This window comes from Melospiza georgiana, chromosome 24 (genome assembly GCF_028018845.1).
Source record: "Melospiza georgiana isolate bMelGeo1 chromosome 24, bMelGeo1.pri, whole genome shotgun sequence".
Taxonomy (NCBI): Eukaryota; Metazoa; Chordata; class Aves; order Passeriformes; family Passerellidae; genus Melospiza; species Melospiza georgiana.
The window spans coordinates 6,559,413-6,578,545 of NC_080453.1; the positions used below are offsets into that span (position 1 = coordinate 6,559,413).

The window sequence follows — 19,133 nt, forward strand, 5'->3', positions numbered from 1 at the left end:
CTCCTGCTGTCCTGAGGGAGTGGCTGGAGCAGGATCCAGCTGGGATTTTGGAATTGGAGCTGCACAGACAGCAAAGTGGTGGCACAGAATCCCACACATCACTCAGCCCTGGGCTCCTGAGGTTTGGTCTTTACATCGTGTTTGGAAGACACCAGGATGAGCAAACCCTGGGGCTTGAGCTCCTCAGGTTTCCCTGAGGCTGAGCAGCCTCAGGATCTGCCCTGCAAACGGAACTGACACCTAAGGCGGGGCTGCAGAATGTGCCGGGCATTTCAGACAATCCTGTCCCGCTTTCAGTCACAGCTCCCACGCTCTGGCCTCCTCCAAAAGCTTTTCCTGTCCTTCCTGAAGTATTTATAGTGCAGTGCAGCTGGCTGAGGACACAAACCCTCACCTAGCATAGAGAAGATGAAGCAGCCAACAGCTCTTGTATTTATTCACTGCATCTCTCTGATATAGAATCCCCTCTCCATGCAGGTACGGTCAATGAACACCAAACTTCCTCTATAAACTTTATAAAAACAGAACCATTCTGAACCACATCCCTGGGGTTTGCAATTTCAGCTTCCTGTAGGATCCTGGGACATGTCACCCATAGGTATTTCTTTAATTTGCTAACTCTTAATGCATCAGATATAGATATATTGTGGTAATGAGTTCCACAGGTGACACGTTGTGTACAAGTTTTAATTAAAAGTTAAATAGTTTAAGACATTTGTTTACAGGCAACAGTATTGGTTGCTCACTCTGTACATTGCATTTATTGGACAGCAATAAGGAAAAACAGAACATTTGGCACGAGAATGCCAATTTTTTTTTTTATTATTATTATTATTTTTGGACACATGAACACAAAATATCCCTGCAGGCTAAAAAAAAAAATACAATGCAATTGTACACGACCAGCATCTTATCTTGACACAGGGCTGTGAGCCCCAGGACAGTTTAGAAAGTACCTCGTATTGCTAGAGACATACATCCAGTCCAAAGTTAATAAAATACCATTTGAAACATTACAAGTCTAACAATATAGAAACCAAAAAATTACATCAGAAGTCAAACTGAACAAATGCAAACATTTTACATTGAAGTTGCAGCCTCTAGACATAGAAATATGAAAATGTCAATAGCAAGGTCTAAGAAAATCTGTGATATTTAGTGCAAGATCTTTCCTCCAGTGCACAGGGAAAGAGGCTTGCAGTGGATCAGGATCAGGATGGATCCAATGCCCTCTGGCCCTGCCTTCTGAAAATGAAAGCAGAGTCACTCCCTCGCTATTGAGCAAGAAAACTCCTACAGCACATCCACAAAGGGGTCGGGGCTGTCAGTGCCAGCTCTGAGCCAGGGCCCTGCCCCATCCCCAGGGCCCAGCCAGGGTGGGCACAGGGCAGCCCCTGCACCTCCCTTTGGATGGAGCTGCCAGCAACACAAGAGCCAGACTGCTGGAGACAGGCTAACTAGGGATTGCCAGAGCTTGTTCAGAGCTCAGCAGGGACAAAGCAAGCAGAAATGGGTGAAAACAGGATTTCTGCCCCCTCCCCCCAGTTTTTTTTTATATTTTTTAATATATATATATATCAACCACCCCCTTCCCCAACTCCTTGAACTTTGCTACATTTAAAATCTTTCACACCACAGAGCTAAACAGTGGCCAACAGGCTTTATTTATAAAAAAAAAACCAAAAAAACCCAAAAAACAAAAATCAAAACACCCTAAAACTACAGCTACAGAATGCACATCTTCCCATTGATTGACACATGCAGAACGAGTCACTCAGGCCCACAGGGCTCACTCAGGTCCTCAAGTCCTCCAGACTTGGGCTCAGACCTGCCTAGGGCAGCACTGCTGCAACTTGGATCCTGAACTTCAGTGCTTTCCCCCAAAACTCCAGCCCTGGGCCCGGGGTGGGCTCACACCAGCCCCACTCGGGTGCTGGCCCAGGGCTCACCAGGGGCTGATGCTCCACCTGGTCTGAGGTTAAATATCCAGTCACAGGCAAACCAAGGAGAGGCTCTCCCTTCCCTCAGTCTCAACCAGGAATGCTTGGCACTGGACAAACTAAATTGGTGATAAAAGTTCATTTTTTTATGCACCCTTGTTAAACCAGCCCCATTCCTAGTGCACAAACTCAAAATCAGGGATCTTGGATCCTACCACCTCCAACAGGTGCTCAGGTGCTTTTCAAGGTGCCAAAGTTCTCCGTGTGTGTTGGGTCAGTCAGAGTTCACTCTAAAAAGGGTTTTTGTGTCTTCTCCCTGAACGAGTACTGAGAAAAGCAGCGGTCAGTCTCCCACCCACATGTCCTGATTTTGTTACACAAGTGAGGTATTCTTTAAAAAAAAAGTTAAAAAACGTAAAAGAATCTTTTTTGTTTTTTTCAATCTAAACCTGTCCTGGCACGTGCCAGGAGCAGGGTTCACTTCAGTCCCATTTTCAACAGAAATGAAAAGAGGTTAAACTTAATTTATGAGACGTACTACTGGCAAGGAGGTTGTAAAACTGTTTGAAGATGTTCAGTGTACTCTGGTACAACTGAAAACAACAGCATTTAGAAATGTAAACTTTCATTTATTTACAAGCTTAAAGACTGAAGGAAACAGCATTTCCTATTGCTGAAATTTGGAGGGGGCTGGTTCCTAAGCTTTGGGACAGCAGACAACTTAGCAGCAAACCCCACACAAGTATCAGAGACCACAGTGCAATCCTTGGGCTCCTCAAACTCCTCCTCAGTTTAGGAATAAGCTTTAATCTGCACTAATTCAGGTATACAGTAAGGAATCTAGTCTTAAATTACTATGTTCATGGATTACAGGAATACCAGGGAAACCAGGTCCCTGTTCTAGATTACAGGTTGCAGCTGAAAAAAGCCAAGCAGATTAAAAACCCTAATTTCTAGGCTGGGACAGAATCAGCATTTGAGACTCACACGGGTTCAACATGCTGTAAATGCAATTGTGTGGGCAACCCAGATTCCCAGGAAAAAAAAAACAGTTCAAAATGCTGGTACAAGTCCTCAGGTTGCCTGTCACACAATACATTTCAACTGCACACGTTGGCCTTTCCTACACGGAACACCCAGTTTCCAAGCTTATAAAAAATGTTGTAGACAGGACACCAACAGTGAATATAAAACAGTTAAAAATAATTCTTAAAAAAAGCATGGAAATGTGTCTTTTCTAATTTGTTTCAGAAACTGCCAAATTGTGTGTTCAGAAAACGACACGAGAATGTTGGTTAAACTCATGCACAATCCTCAGCTAGAAAATTACACTGTTTGGGGGGGCTTAAAAAACAAAGATTTATTGCCAAAGTTAAACCTTCTATGAGAAAAAAGTTTTAAAATCACTTAGATTTATCAAACCACACAGCAGCATAAAGTGGGCACTTTTGTAAAAGTTTGCAAAATACCTAAAAGCTAAATTTTTTTTTTTTGTTTTATCATTTTTAGAGGGGGGAAATGATGGTTCAGTATTTGTTACGATACCATGGCAGTATTATTTATAACCATTATCATTAAAATCTACTGACAGGCATCACTATTGGTTATATTACACATTCACAGAACAAGAACCACCTATTAACTCGCAGTATAGTGCAATTGCTTTGCAGCCCAAGTCTGCAGAGATTAAAAAGATAATTAGTAAAACTGACAAAAAACTGCAATACCTGTGAAAGTTATGTTTGTTAAAAGGCATTTACAGTAGTGAAGTCTAAAATCTCCATAAAAAAATCTATGGCCCCACACGACAGAAGGATTACAGCGAGCTGGATAAAACATTTTGCCATCACATCATACTCACGAAGCAGGGCACGGAGACAGAGCAGCAGTCACCGTCAGCTCATGGGATGAGGAGAACTGAAAAAAACCACAGCTAGCAAAAGATTTGATAGAAACCTTTCGTGCCAAGTCCTTGAAAAATTTCAGGATGATCGGCCTTTGCGCTTTTGAGGTAAAAATTCAGTCCAATGCATCAGAAAAGACAAGTCTATGGATTTCTAGTACAGAAAACAATGAAACAAATGGCTCAATTGTGTTGGTGCATCAGACGTTGCAGTGAAGAACAAATTCAGTGCGACTGTCCGGAGCTGCTGGTAGTGGGCAGTCCAAAATCCCCCGGCCCTGGATAGAGCAGGAGGCTTCCAAACACTTCAGGACTGCATGGGTAGTTGTTTTGCCTCATCTTCCCAGGTGCTCTCAAGCGAAATACATGGTGTGCTGGGTGTCGTGGTGGATCTGCACGGCCTTGGCCAGCGCCTGCGGATCGCGGCCGTTGCTCTGCCCCGACACGTGGCTGCCCTCAGCGCTGTGAGCAGACACACACCATCAACAACGGGGACAAGCAGCACAGCCCAGCTTCACTACCTGCTCACCAGGATGATGAGGCCATTCCTTACCTGTCGTGATCCTTGTCCACAAGATGGTACCTGGCCCGAAATGCCACCAGCCGGGCGTAGTAGGCGGGCGCGGGGATGGAGACGGAGCGGGTGCAGCGCACGTACGTGTGGCACAGCTGGTACGTCAGCAGCTGCAGCTCGTCTGCTGTGAAGCAATTGTCATCCCACAACACCTGGTAGTGGGAGGGCCGGCTGGTTCCCTGCAGAGAACAGGTGAGCAGTCAGCTGGAGAGCAACAGCAAGGACAGAGGTGGTACTTGCAGGCTGCACCTTCCAGCAGGCACTGAGGAGTCAGTGCCAAGCAGGCACCGACACACTCTGAGTCTGCCAAGCAACAAACAGAAGTGATTTTTCCCATGGGGACAACTACAAGGATTTAGTCACACAGCCTGAGTGCAGCAGAGCTGACATTACCTGAATTCCTGCATGGCTACAGAGGTAAAAGTCAAATTCAGAAGGATGTGTGATGGTGCTGTCCACAGTAGTGCCTGCTGGTACGTTGCCACTTTTACCCACCTAGTGAAAAAGGTTTATTATTAGTCCATGGGCTTTTTTGGAAGTGACCCCAAAATGCTTTCAAAGATAGGCTCTATTGAAAGCTGCTGGAGAATTTATTGCTCAGAAAGGTGAAAATATATTAAGGTCGTTTACACAGGAGGAATGAAAATGTTCTCTGTGAATTCATTTTTAGAAACTTCGCCAAATTCAGCTGGTGTGTCATCAGAGGAAAATAAAACCCTTGCCAGCACCATTAAAACTGCAGAGTGGGATAAAGCCTACACAAGTAATTCAGGATCTGAAAATGCAGGTTCCTGAGATAAATTTATTTCATACCCTTGTTTGCTCTCACACCCTGGAGATCTGGGTTTTTAAGCCAACCTCAGATCAAGTTCTTCCCTAAAGAAGGTTCCTCAGCTGGCCTGTGGATTTGTACCACAGGCACATCTTAGATGCACCTGGAGACAGAACAGGGAACAGAGTGAACAGCCAGGTCAGCTCATCATCAGGAATCCTGGACTATAAAAACCAGGATACATCTCCAGGTACACAAATACTGGGATACTGAGCACACCTATTCCAAAAGAGGGAACAAGCTGTTCCATCTGATGCAGAGCAATAAAAAAAAGGAGGAACTGGTTATTTTGGTAGAGAAAGCCTGCTACCACTCAGTACTACTGCTGCTTTACAGCTTTAGTGGGCAAGATAGATCCCACCCCACTGAATCAAACAATCCCCCTTCCCTGTGCCACCACCTACCCCTCATGGAGTCAGTACTTGCCCTTTCAGTTTTGTCAGCACAGAACAGCCTGGTGTGATGCCTCTTCTGCACAACAATGTAGGTTATTCCAGGTCTATAATCTTCCTCCAAACTAATGCAGGCCTTCCTGATGGCGATCAGCTCTGGCCAAGCTACCTACAAGCAGAAGATTTAACTACTGTGTGATGAATTCAGTAGGTATTTGATGATTTTTTTTAACCTGTGTACAAATGCTGCATGATAAGGACATGATCAGACTGGTAAATTGTGCTTGCCCAGGACAATTCACGTAATTTTTAATAATTAGGTGAATTAAAAAAAAAATTAACCTAATTTTTCCAGTAACAAATATAATCTACATAAATACAAATGCTGCATGGTAAGGGACAGGATCAGACTGGTAAATTGTGCTTGCCCAGGACAATTCAGTTAATTTTTAATAATTAAGTGAATTGTTTTTAATTTTTAACATAATGTTTCCAATAACAAATATAATCCACATAAATAAATATATTTTTTCAACAGCCAATCCCTTATAATCCACATAACTATACATCAATCCCTTTTTATAAGCAAGAAAAACTTATCAGGCAATACCTGTTTCATCTGTCCTTCCGACACTCCCCCTCTGTAGTAGATGATCCTGGTGGGCTTGAAGCGCGTGGATTTGTAGAACTGGATGAGCAGCTCCCGGACCATGTTGGTGAGGTCCTGGATCACCTCCTGGCTGTAGAGCAGCTCCTGGGAGGTCTCCTGGCGCGAGGTCTGCACGCGCACCGTGGCGCAGTAGCGGCTGGGGTGCCCGTCCATGCTGCCCACCACGGCCGCGATCGACGGCTTCTTGCCGTCCCCGGCCGGGGGGTGAGTCACGTCTGCTCCCAGAAAGATCACTGGCTGCTGGAACACCGAGGGCCTGTTTGGTAAGAGTGGGTTTATTAGTCAGAATCAATGAATTCCAGAAGGGTTTGGATTGGAAAAGGCCTTAAAGCACAGCCAGTTCCACCCACTCCACCCTAACCTTGGTGGCTCCAAGCCCTGCCCAACCTGGCATTGAACACCACCAGGGATGGGGCAGCTACTCCGGGCAACCTGTGCCAGGGCCTCACCACCCTCACAGGGAACAATTCCTTCCTAATGTCTAACCTAGGAATACTCTCTTTCAGTTTGAAGCCATTACTACAGTCCCTCTCTGGCCTCCTTGTTGGTCCCTTCGGATACTTGTTGTTGTGAAGGTTGTTTTCACACAACCTTCTCTTCTCCATCCTCCAACTTCCTCACCCTGACTTGAAAGGAGAGGTGGCCTCTTATCAACTCACAACAATAAATAACAACAGTAAAAAGAAAGAGGGCCAGGAAAAAAAAAACATTAAAGCTGAGGAAGGTGCATCCAAAGCACTGAACAGAAGTAAAACCTGTGAGAGTCTTTAAGGGCAAAATTCTCTGCCTTTGGCACTTACAGTCCAGAAAGAACAGAAAGTGACAAGGACAGGATCAAAGGCAGACCAAGTTACAAGCATTGATTCCAAGTCACTCCTCCTCACTCCTTCTCTTTCAATTTGGACGTAAACACAGGATGCTATTGGAGGTGGCAAGAGGAAAAGGAACACTGAGTGAGTCCAAAGCCAGGAAAGAGACAGGAAAAAAACCTTGGTGAGTTTGGTGGCTCTGAGTGCTGGATGGCTCTGACTCCCCTTGGCTCAGGGCTTACTGGGAACACTCCAAATGCACACATATCCTCCACTGTCCACTCCAGACTGTGGGAATTTCTAAAGTATGTTTTATTTTGAAAAGTATCATTTTAGCAAACACAACAAAACAACACCACTTTCCTTGACAATGCAGACATTACAAAGAGCTTTTGATTGAATCTCACCTTTGATGAGGTACCAGCACATTGTTGATTCCTCCAAGCTTGGCATTGATCTTCAGACAGAGGTTGGACAGCGTTTGTGGAGAGGTTTTGACCACGTTCTTTACCTGAACACACTGTGTGGCCATGCCTAGAAGAGTATCTCCAACCCGCTTGACTTCAGCTGTGACAGAAAACAAGGCAGTGGTTCCTGCTTGCTCTTATTTTTTTCAAACGTTAATCTAATTCAGATCCTTGAAACTTCACTGACAAACGTTCAGTTTGCTCTTTGGTAATACACAACTTCTCCAACCAGGCCTGACAAACCAACTCCAATCTTTTTAAAGAGAACCCATCTCCTCCTCTGCCTCCTCCCTGCCACCCACTTGCAGTACAAGTCCTGATCACTCTACAGCCCCTTCTCCATACCATACACAGGTGTCTTCCCAGGCAGAATCACCACAATGAGCTGCAGGCCCACATAAGTCAGCTTTAAGTGTTTGAACATGGGCTCCACGCTGTCTGCACCCTGGGCGTACTTGCAGAAGCAGGGCTGGCCCTGGATGGGCATCCCGGCGTCCTTGGAGATCTTGCGCAGCTGGTCTGTGAAACTCCTGAAATAGAAGTGGATTTGTTCTGGCCTTCTCACCACGGCTCACTCATCAGTTTTATCAGCCAGATCTACACTGGTTCTGCTGTTTCACAGCACTACAGTGACTGTTTTTTAGCAATTCTATTCCCAGCAGGAGCTCACTAATATGACTCTAATCCTCTCTGAGGAAGGTCATCAGCCACTGTAGTTTTACAAGCCTTACAGAAACAGACATTTGAGATAAACATCCTCAGGCAGACTCCCAAATTAATACTGATGCTCTGGTAAATTTTCACTTATCCACCTAATTTATCTGAGCATTATTGCAACCATGACTTTTACCAATCAGTGGTTCACAGAACCTCTTTCTTTAGGATTCTGTAGAGTAATTCGAAGGGCAGGGGAAAACAAATTTTTACTACACATCACCTTTCAGAAACATGAGAAAAATACACCTTGAAATAGAATCCTAAATAAATAAGAAAATACTTACTTCAGCAAGTCTTCCCTGCATTGTTTTTGAGGAGCAAAACAGGCAACAGCCCAGACTTTAATCTCAATGCCAGCATAGAACTGTTTCCCTCTCATGTCCCACACGCCCTGGTTTGGTGTGGCCACAGTCTTGTTCTAGGGAAAAACCAAAGGCAAATTACAAATCAAGTGCTGCTCCATTTTGACTGTAGCCCATCAGACAAAACACCTCATGAATTTCAATAACCTCAGGATAAGGAGTTTTACAAGACATGGAAACTCACCCTGCCTCCATACTGCAGCATTGGGGCTGGCAGAACTCTGCCTGTCAGCTCTGTCATTTCGTTATGGACAACAATTCCAAACTCCTTCAGATAGGGATCAGGCCCACCAACCATACTGTTACTCTTCACCTGGGGACAAGACAAATACTGATGTCACCACACTAAAGCTTCAGGTGACTCCTTGTCATCAACAGCCTTTCTGTCTAGAAGGATTTGTTTTAACCAAAACAGATTTTTTAACTTCTCTCTTTGTCATGCTGCTCAATGTCACCTGCTCCAATGCTCTGGAAAAGCCACGAGAAGTGACAAACACAGAGTGTGCAGCTGGAAAAACACTCACCAGCCTGCTGATCTCCTCCTGCCTGTCTGGGGCAGACCTGGCTGTTGCTTTTATCATGGTCGAGGTCTGATTGTCTGTGAGCTTCTTGATGCACCTCTGGCCTGCCACGATGTTACACACCTGCACAGGGAGGGGACAGGTGCTGTGACACTGATTAACAGAGGACACCCCACAGTGCAGGACTCAGATCCTTACCTCCAGTGGCAGGTATGTGTGTTTCTGCTCCTGTCCCACTTGGAGACAGGGCAGGTGAGGGTATTTCAGCTGCAGACTGTACTTCTGCTTAAAATACTGAGCTACTGTGCACTCCATGGCCTGTCCATTCTCCAGCTGCAGAGGGAACCTAGAAATGACATTTGTTCTGGTTAAACTTTATCAGATTTTTTTAAATGTATGAAAAACCTATTCCAGACTACCTTTAACAAATCTCTATTTTCCTTACTTACTGAATCTCTTCTTTATGAAAAGATTTTAGAATATATACTGAATTTCTTGTATCTTAGCTATTTTAAAAAGAGGAGCTTTTGATAACTGTATTTAAAAGCCAGGATATAGCTCAGTTTTCCTGGGTTGAAAGAAACAGTAGTCAAAAAAAAGTAAAGAAAAAAGTAGTCAAAACCCACACTATTCCTCAACTCCACTAAGACTAAACATTCCTGTAAAGCCACACAGCTGCTTCACCTCCAGAATCAACTATTCCTGCCTAAAAAATACATCAAATATAATCCAGATATATTGAATAGGTTGAAGATTTTAAGAACTTGACACATACGTCTGGTGGCTGGCTGGTCGCCGGGTAACGTTGCAAACTCGGTATTTCCTCTTCATCTGCCCACAGTGGGTCACCTCTACTTTTAGACCTGAAAACCCAACAGAAAATAAATTCAGGGACAGAAATCACTTTTGAGGAGGATGAAGGCAAAAAGGAACAGCCAGTTCTCCATGTGCAGTGCAATTTTTCATTACAACATATTAAGAGCAGGTTTCAGTATTTTCTTGCAGCAGCTTTAGGACAAGCTTTTACCTCTGATTTCTTTGGTAAACTTGACACGCTGGGAGTCTGTCAGAGGTTTGCTTTGTTCACTGATGTTCTGGATGTCCAAGACCTCACACATGAATTCAATGATAGGCTGGGCACGATAGAAAGCAGTCGCTGACACTAAAATAAAAAGACAGGACAATGAACTGGGAAGCACAAAGAACTCTGTTCCATGAGTGAGACAGAATCTCCTACACACCATCGATGTTGAGCATCATGTTCCACATGGCAGGACGGACAGACTGGTGGAAGCCAAACCAGACCTCCCTGCCCCCTCCCAGGGGGTGGTAATAACCTTCAGGAGGGGAGAAAAAGGAGCGACCCACAGGGGTGTACCTGGAAAAAATAAGAAAATTAATACTCTGATCATTTATTCCTGATATACTTCTTAAATTCACACCTATAGTGTTTAAAACATGTTATTATTACAGCATGTTATAACTGTCAGAGCTGACTTATGCCAAGAACACAAAGACTTTTCTGAAAGGGCAGCTGGAAAGGCTACAGCAAATTCCTGTTAGAAACATGACCAGCAGACACAAGTCTAGTTCAGATCACATTTCCCTATTCTAGTGCAAATTTGTAAGGCAGGTGTTGAATTACATGGCTGTATCCCTCATCCCTTCTACCACAGGAGTGCAATGGGCAGCAGAGCAGCAGCAAGGAATGACAAACACAAAGGTTAGGATGGATAGAAGACATACCCAGTCAGGGAGGCCCCACAAGTACCCACCTCATGGAGGGAAGGTGCCGTGTGATTACATCCAGTGCCTGTACAGAATCTTCAGGCACTTCATTCAAGTGCCCTGCCAGAGCTTCCAGCAGCATCTGAAGGCTGACGACTGACACCCACTGAATGGAAACCTTAAATGTCTGGTCCTTCCCCTCTCCTGGAAGTGTAACCTCCATATCCACCTGCCACAGGCACAAGAAAATTAAGCACAAGCTTTTGTTATGGATTGCAGACAGACACAACCCTCAGCAATGGTACAGTTTTCTCCTAGGCATCCTTTGATTCTGTATTTTTGATTATTAGTTTGTGTAATGACCTTAAAATATTACAACTGCCTCCCTCAGGACTTTGAAAGTTTGTCATTTATTCATCTGAGACACTGCACTGAAGTATCTTTAAATGTAAATTTTCAGCAGTGATTAGTATGGTGACATCAAAGCTCTGGAGAACAGTGAGTCATTTTTTTAAGTCAGCCAATTAATAGCAAGATGTTTTGTGAACCAAATGGGAAGGCAAGAAAACCTTTTGGTCATAAAGGAGACTCACTGAGAGACACAAATCTCAGAGTTCTGGCAGAGCACTTGGGATGATTGTCACACCCCACAGCCCAGAGGGTAACTGTGAACTCATCCTGGACATCCTCCAAGGCACAACAATGACCAGATCCCTTGGGAGATCAGTAGATGGGGGGAAGTTTTGTTTAGAGCTGGGGTGCACATGCAAGGCAGGAACAGCTGATATCTGGGTGTTCCAGGAAAACAAGGACATATCTCCACAGCACAACCAAACCCAACCAGAGTCATCATCAGCTAAAATGACTTTATCATTCAGCAACAGAACAAGGGTCAGAACAGGGAAAAGGGAAGTTCCCACCAGGCTGAAAGAAAAATAATCTCCTTGCAGCTCTAAGAGCAAAATGTAGTTCTCATGTCTCGTGATATTCTGTAGCTGAAGAAGCAGGAATTGGAAACCCAAAGACACAAACTGCAGTAAAACACCAGTGAGCTCCTTGAGTCCCTGACTGGTCCTGTCTGTCATTTCCAAGACTACACCAACAGGTGTGACAGTATTTTGGGTTTATCTCAATAAAAGAACACTTTTCAAATGACACTGTAACAGTTTTCCTGTGGAAAAGTTAAAGCAACACTTACTCTGTCCCTGCCAATGGGTAAGGGGTGTGCTGTGTACATGTTCCTCTTCCCATCATAGCCAGGCTGCCGATCCCCAAATATCTGCATCTTGAAGTGCCTCACCATCGTGTCCACCACCTCCCTAGGCAGTGATTCATTAAGAGGAAGAACAGAAAATTCAGTAATAATCTTACACAATTTAATTTTTTTTTTTCATTTTTTCTTAAAGGAGAAAGATATGAGAAACAGTAATGCACAAAACACCCCTAGGTCACACCAGAAGCTGTGCATGTCACCTCCAGGTTAAGACATCCAAGTATGGCACACACAGTGTCTATACAGGTATCTGTGCTGTCAGCAGAGCTGCAGCCAAAACAAGCAGAGGAAGATGTTCTCCAAAACATCCTAGAGATGTTCTTACACAGGAGCCTTGGGGTGGGTGGGAGCACTCTGTGGATTGATCCATGTGTGGACTCCAAAATCTACAAGCTGAAATGCCTCCCCTCAGCTGCTACACTTGTTTGTGTAACAGACTGTGGAACAATTACCAGGGACATTGACTTGTAGACTGTAAAATAAAACCAGCTGGAGGTCAATGCTCAGTACATTTCCCAGAGCCTTCCAGATTACAGGCCAATTGCAAGAATATTACAGTTCACTGAAAAACAACTGCTGACCACAGTACAAACACAACCAGGCCTTCAGCAGACGGAGAATTCCTAGGATGCACAGCTTCCTTACATCAGGCATATACACTTAATTTAAACCAATAAACCTTTATTAACTCCTACCTGTTGACTCTTCGGGGGCGTTTCTCTGGTTTGATATCCACATCATAGTGATAAACATCAATCTTGGGGATCTGAACCTGGAAGTGGTTGGCCAGGAGCCGGATGGGTTTGCCAACAGTGCCCAGGCCTGGGCGACGGGGAGGCTGGAAAAGGCTGGTTGGGGGCCCTGGAAAGTCAAATAAATGTGTGTGAGATGTGATGGGCACTCCATGCACCATTTGACTGGCCGGGAAGAAATCTTAAAGCTTTTTGAGGCTGCAAACAGAGGTGTTCAAAGAGGCTCAGCCTTCCAGCTGCTCAGAACTTCAAGGTAAAAAATGTGTTCCCTAAAGCATGTAGAGGTAGGTGCCATAAATAATTCTTAAAATTTTAGTGGCATTTATTCATGACAGTGGTTAAAAACTTCACAGAGAGAGAACTGCATTCCCTTCCTGAGAGGGAATGCAACCATACAGATATTATGTATTTTCATTTAATGCAAAGAGAAATACATCCCCACCTCCATCTCTAAAACAAACAGCCACAAAAGCCACACTTTGTCATTGTTTTCACTACAGGCTTAAAGTTCAGACGTCAATGATCCAATTTAAAACTCCAGTGTAAAGACAGGAGTGAGGAAAGGTTCAGGCTTTCCTCTAAGTAGAAGGATAAGGGAGAAAGCATTAGACAGGTATGGACTCCTAGAGACATGGAGATATTTTATTGGGACAAAAGAAGAGCTTCAGGAACAGATCTAAGGAGGAAATTATGAGAGGCCTGGAAGCATTGCTCACATGCAAGCTGGTCACTAGGGAAGCCTTTAGTTACCCTCCTCAAAGTGCTAAGATCTGAGATACCACGTTAACGAGATTAAACTGACTATTTTTTAAATCGATCAGAGCCTCAGCTGACACTGCACATAAAGCAAATGACATTGGTATATTTTCATGGGTTTGTCTGTATCTGAGCAAGGCTCAGTGTGATCAAAGTGTCTTCCCTCTGTTGTAGAGTAGCAAAGGAGAGGGCAAGCACTCTCACTAGAATGCAATAATAAACCTATCATAAAACTCAGGGCAAATTTAGCATTATAACCTGACAGCATCCATGTAAGACAAAATCTCAGAGTTTGTACCAGGAGAAAGGAGAGGTAGGTGACTCCTATTTGGGTACACTTCAGGGCGCAGCAATAAACTTTAACACAACCATAAACTAAAGCCAGGACCAAATCCCAGGAGATTCCACACTGGATTTAAAAGCCATCCATTGGCTACTGCATTACAAATGAAATCACCACCCTAAGGACACCAGCCCTGGAATATTTTTAAGCAGAGGGAACACGGAGCATGTAAGCTCTGAAGCCCACAGCTCTGCAGGGCTGCTGGGGGCTGTTGGGGACAGACACCCCACAGGACACGTTCCTGGCCCCACACCACCCTCAAGGATCATGCTCACTCATGGTCAGACCTGTTGTGGGGTACAGTTAGTGTTTAAAAAAAGTTACAGTCTGTTGTTTAAAAAAACTACAGCTGTCTTGACAAGCGTGAATCATTGAGGGCAATCAAAGTTTGCTGTGCTTATTTGGATACGAGAGATGATCCATTAATCCCATGCTAATTAGTCTGAAGGAAGTGCAGGCACTGACCTCCTGCAAGAGATTAAATGACAACTATATTTACCTAGTTTCCTCCCTTGGTACTGACAAGTTCTGCAAACATGCACACCAACGCTGCCCTCTGTTTTGACCACAAAACATCTCCTTCTTCCTAAAGTTATTTCTCAAAGGATTCTAGAGAATCAGCTACAAACTGCTCTCCCATCTGAAGCCAGGCTGCTCTGGCATCACAGGATTTTCATCTGATCAGCCTGACTAGGGTTCTATGTGCTGTTATATTTTAATTTCTCTTACCCCACAGCCATTATGAACTAAGCACCTCAACCGAATTGCTTCAGACAGGAAGCAGTTTTCAAAACTGAAAGAGAATCTGCTTCTCCAGCTGGAACTCAGGGAGGCCAGGATACATCACACACTTACAGCAGGCTCTGAGTCAGCCCTCACTACCTCAAACTCTGGATTCTTCTGGAATTGCACCTTTGTGTCAATAAACGTTTCCTATCGCACCAAAATTAACATCACTTCGCTTTTACCAATCCTTTGAATGGGAACTTGATGGGTCAGGTGTACAGGCCACTGAGGGCTAGAAATACATCCCGCAGGCATTTGATGGGAGAATAATCACGGAATAGGACACAAGCAGGAAAGCAGCACATGCAAAAACCCACCAGCATTTAAGCGAAGTTTGTTAAAGAAATAAACACCCCTATTTTCAGACAGCATCACCTTAAACTCTCAGCAATAGCTCAATGTCAAATACAAAACTTATCACTGCACAGGTTGCAGGGCGCGCATCGCTGTGACACCACAGCCCTGTCCCCGTCCCCTCGCTGTCGCTGTCGCTGTCCCGCTCCAGCCCGTCCCGTTCACCCCGGCGAGGTCGAGCCGCGTCCCCCGGTGGCCCCGGCAGCAGCGGGGCCGTACGGGCATCCGCAACCCCCACGCAAAGTTTGCGACCCGCAGCGGCTCCCGGGCACCGGGCACTGCCGGCGGCTCCGAGCGGGCCCCGCTGTGCCGGGGAGCCCCGCCGGGCCCGCGGCCTCCTTCCCCCGCTGTCACGGCCCGACAGGCCGCGGCCCCCGCGCCCCCCCCGCGCTCTCACCGGGTCCCAGCGCCTCCATGGCGGCGGTGGCGGCCTCGCTGCTCTCGCCGCCGGCCCCGCCGCCCGCCCCGGGCCCCGCCGCCGGCCCCGCCGCCGCCGCGTAGCGCTTGATCTCGGGAATATTGGCGGCGGGGTGGGGGTCCGGCGCGGACACGGGGGCGGCGGGGCGGGAGGCGGCGGCGGCCGAGGAGGAGGATGAGGAGGAGGCAGCGGGGGCGCGGCGGGGAGCGCTCCCCGCGTTCCGCTTCCCCGAGCGGCGGCGCGAACAATCCCCGCGCTGCGCCCCCGCCGAGCCCGCGCGCGCCCCCGCCGCCGCCAGCACGCGCCCGAGCGCGCTCCCGGGACGGGGATGAGGAGGAGGAGGAGGAGGAAGAGGAGGAAAAGGAGGAGGAGAAGGGAGGGAGGAAGAGGCCGCTCCGCGCTGCCCGGCGCCGCCGGCTCGCGCACGCGCGCCGCCCCCCCACCGCCCGCGGGAGCGCGCACGCCGCCCGCGCGACCCCGCAGCCGCAACAGGTGCCGGGTGTGAATCACGGAATCCCGGAATATTCCGCGTTCGAAGGGACCCTGGAGATCGCCCAGTCCCAACCCCCTGCCAAGGCAGGGGCACCCGAACAGGTGACCGGGACGCGGCCAGGTGCGGTTGGAATGTCTCCGGATGGGGACACCACGCCCTCCCTGGACACCTGTTCAGTGCTCGCCCACCCTCAACATAACCAAGTTCTTCCTCATGTTAGGGTGAAACACTGTGGTTTTGGTTATGGCCATTGCTCCTCATCCTGCTCCTGCACACCAGCGAAATGATCCTTTTCAGTGGTGCCCAGCAACAGGGTGAGGAGCAATGGCCATAAACTAAAACACTTCCTCAGCACAAGGATGAACTCTCCATGAGGGTGGCCGAGCACTGGAACAGGATGCCCGGGGAGATTATGGAGTCTCCCTGTCCAGAGAAATTCCAAACTCACCTGCATGCATTCCTGTGTCACCTGCTCTGGGTGACTCTGCCTTGGCAGGTGCATTGGCCTGGATGATCTGCAGAGGTCTCCTCCAACCCCAACATTTTTGTGATTTGGTGAAAAGAGTCTGCCACCATTCTCTTGGCACCTGCCTTTCAGATATTGGTGTGGATTGATGGGGTCCCTTCTCCAGAATAATCAGGCCCAGCTCCCACAGTCTCTCCTGATCCCCCATCATCTTTGTGGCCTCTGCCTGACCCCCTCCAGTATCTCCTTGTCTTTCTTGTCCTGAGGAGCCCAGAACTGGACACAGCACTCCAGATGTCCCTCACTAGGGCTGGGTGTCAGGATTTCCTCTGCTGGCTCTTCCCAGGGTGCATCTCATGCATGTGGCCCTTCCAGAGCTGCCTCAGTAGAGGTGAGAGCTGCTGCACCAGGAAGGAGGGAATTGTCTGTCTGTACCTCCCTGTTCTGTCCCAAAACCCAACACCTGTTTGCAGGTTTAATAATTAACCCAGAACTGCAGCACGCTCTGTGCCAGCCACCCTGATGGTGCCTGCCTGCCCACAGCGGTGCTGCTCCAGCTTCACCCGTCCTCCACTGCTCCCCAAAACCAGGGAATTCTCCCTGCTCAATTGATGACACCCTGAATAACTCCCAGCACCAGCTAAACAGCCTCAGTGGGGTTTAAAACACACGACTGTCGGAATTCAGGACATCCCTCTGGCTGTCCTGGATGGCCAGGGGGCTCAGAGACCCTGGCACAGAGCCCAAGACCCCTGTGACTTCGATCATGACCCATGGAAAAAGTTACCAACCTTATTTGAGGATCTGCAAGCCATGAAAGTCTAAGCAGAATAATAATCAGTTTGCCACGGGATGAAAAATATCTTTTTGGGGTTTTTAGAATGGGGGTTCAGGGGGCAAGATGGAGGAATTTGGGCATGTCCAGCCTTTTTCCTTCTTCTTCTTGGTCTCCATCTCCTGCTGTGATGGTGGCACTTTTGGATTGGTTTAGAGTAGAAGCTCACTGTCTAACATAGGTGATAAATATTGGAAAGTTATTGTAAATATTGTACATATAGTTTTTAGTGTAAAAAGATAACAACACTGCCTTGAGGGTGGCCAGAGTGCCTTTGACTGTCCTGCTGAGTGGACCTCGACAGGCCAGGAGAAAGAATTTTATAGATAAGAAACAATAAACAACTTGAGACCAAGAACTGAAGAGCTCTGACTCCTTCTTCAACTGCTGGGCTGGGAAAAGAGAATTTTTAACACATCTTGGGGTCACTGTGAGCAGCTAAAGCCTCAAGAGCTGACAAAACAGGATTTGCACAAGACAGGTGACCACAGCAGTGACCAGAGCTGTGACCAGCAGCCCTTGAGGTGCTCTGTGGGTACAGAATGGCTGAGGATCCACAAGAGCTGGAGATCCACGAGTGGCTGGAGATCCATGAGGGCTGGAGATCCATGAGTGGCTGGAGATCCACAAGGGCTGGAGATCCACGAGTGGCTGGAGATCCACGAGTGGCTGGAGATCCATCAGTGGCTGGAGACCCACAGGTGGCTGGAGATCCACAAGGGCTGGAGATCCACAAGTGGCTGGAGATCCACAAGTGGCTGGGGATTCATCAGTGGCTGGAGATCCACGAGGGCTGGAGATCCATCAGTGGCTGGAGATCCACAAGGGCTGGAGATCCATGAGGGCTGGAGATCCACGAGGGCTGGAGATCCACAAGTGGCTTGAGATCCATCAGTGGCTGGAGATCCACAAGGGCTGGAGATCCACCAATAGCTGGAGATCCACAAGGGCTGGAGAACCATGAAGGCTGGAGATCCACGAGGGCTGGAGATCCACCAGTGGCTGGCACAACCTTGAACACCACCCAGGAGCTGCCTGGGAACCCATGGTGTCCCACTGACCAGGGCATTCAGCTCCTGGGGACAACTTTACCGTGGCCATGTCCCCTTATCCTCACAGACAACAAATTTGTCCTCTGTTAAAGAGACAACACTTCCAGCCACGTGTCATTAATAAAAAGCCTAGGGAGTTTTTGCCTTTGTAAGCAGTTTATGCTGTTTTAGCGAGCTGCTCCCTTGTGCACCTCCTGGGTTCTGTTTAACCAACAGCTCCCTGCTGACTCACCAGAAAATCAGAAGTCAAAACATTTTATAAATAATAAATGCTGAGTCCACTTTATTTGCCTTTTTTTAACCTGTGGGGCTGATATTTTCCAAGTTGAAACATCAAAATCTATTTTAAAATGAAATGAAATCTGAGATTCTCACATAGATCTGAGATTCTCTCATAATTCCCTGACAGCAGGGGATGAACACCTGAGGAAAAAACCAGTTTTACCAGACCAGTAACAAACTCCACAACATCTGGCAACATTTCCATGCTATTATTCATCATATCTATGTATAAAAAACATGCAAAAAACACAGATAGTACTTTCAAAAAAACCACCAAAGATACAATCTCTGTCTCCAGAAATCTGCAATACAAAGGCTCAGTCCTGTAAGATGTTGAGTGTGATAACTAAAGCCTTTACTCACTGCATTATAAATTCAATTAACTTGATAAATATTACACACACAGTG

At 46.7% G+C, this 19,133-nt stretch overlaps 1 protein-coding gene across 1 annotated transcript; it reads right to left on the reverse strand.

Annotated features, from left to right (window-relative positions):
* Positions 1–668: 668 nt before the first annotated feature.
* LOC131093247 (protein argonaute-4) lies at positions 669–15,644 on the reverse strand. Its single transcript, XM_058040373.1, has 18 exons — positions 15,577–15,644; positions 12,884–13,049; positions 12,114–12,234; positions 10,963–11,144; positions 10,429–10,565; positions 10,215–10,349; positions 9,963–10,050; positions 9,386–9,533; positions 9,191–9,310; positions 8,851–8,979; positions 8,589–8,722; positions 7,933–8,117; positions 7,528–7,687; positions 6,252–6,567; positions 5,676–5,810; positions 4,811–4,912; positions 4,397–4,596; positions 669–4,305 (listed from the first exon to the last, which is right to left on the reverse strand). Exons 1-18 carry the CDS (start codon positions 15,593–15,595, stop codon positions 4,197–4,199), a joined length of 2,586 nt encoding a protein of 861 aa, XP_057896356.1. The 5' UTR covers positions 15,596–15,644; the 3' UTR covers positions 669–4,196.
* Positions 15,645–19,133: the final 3,489 nt, after the last annotated feature.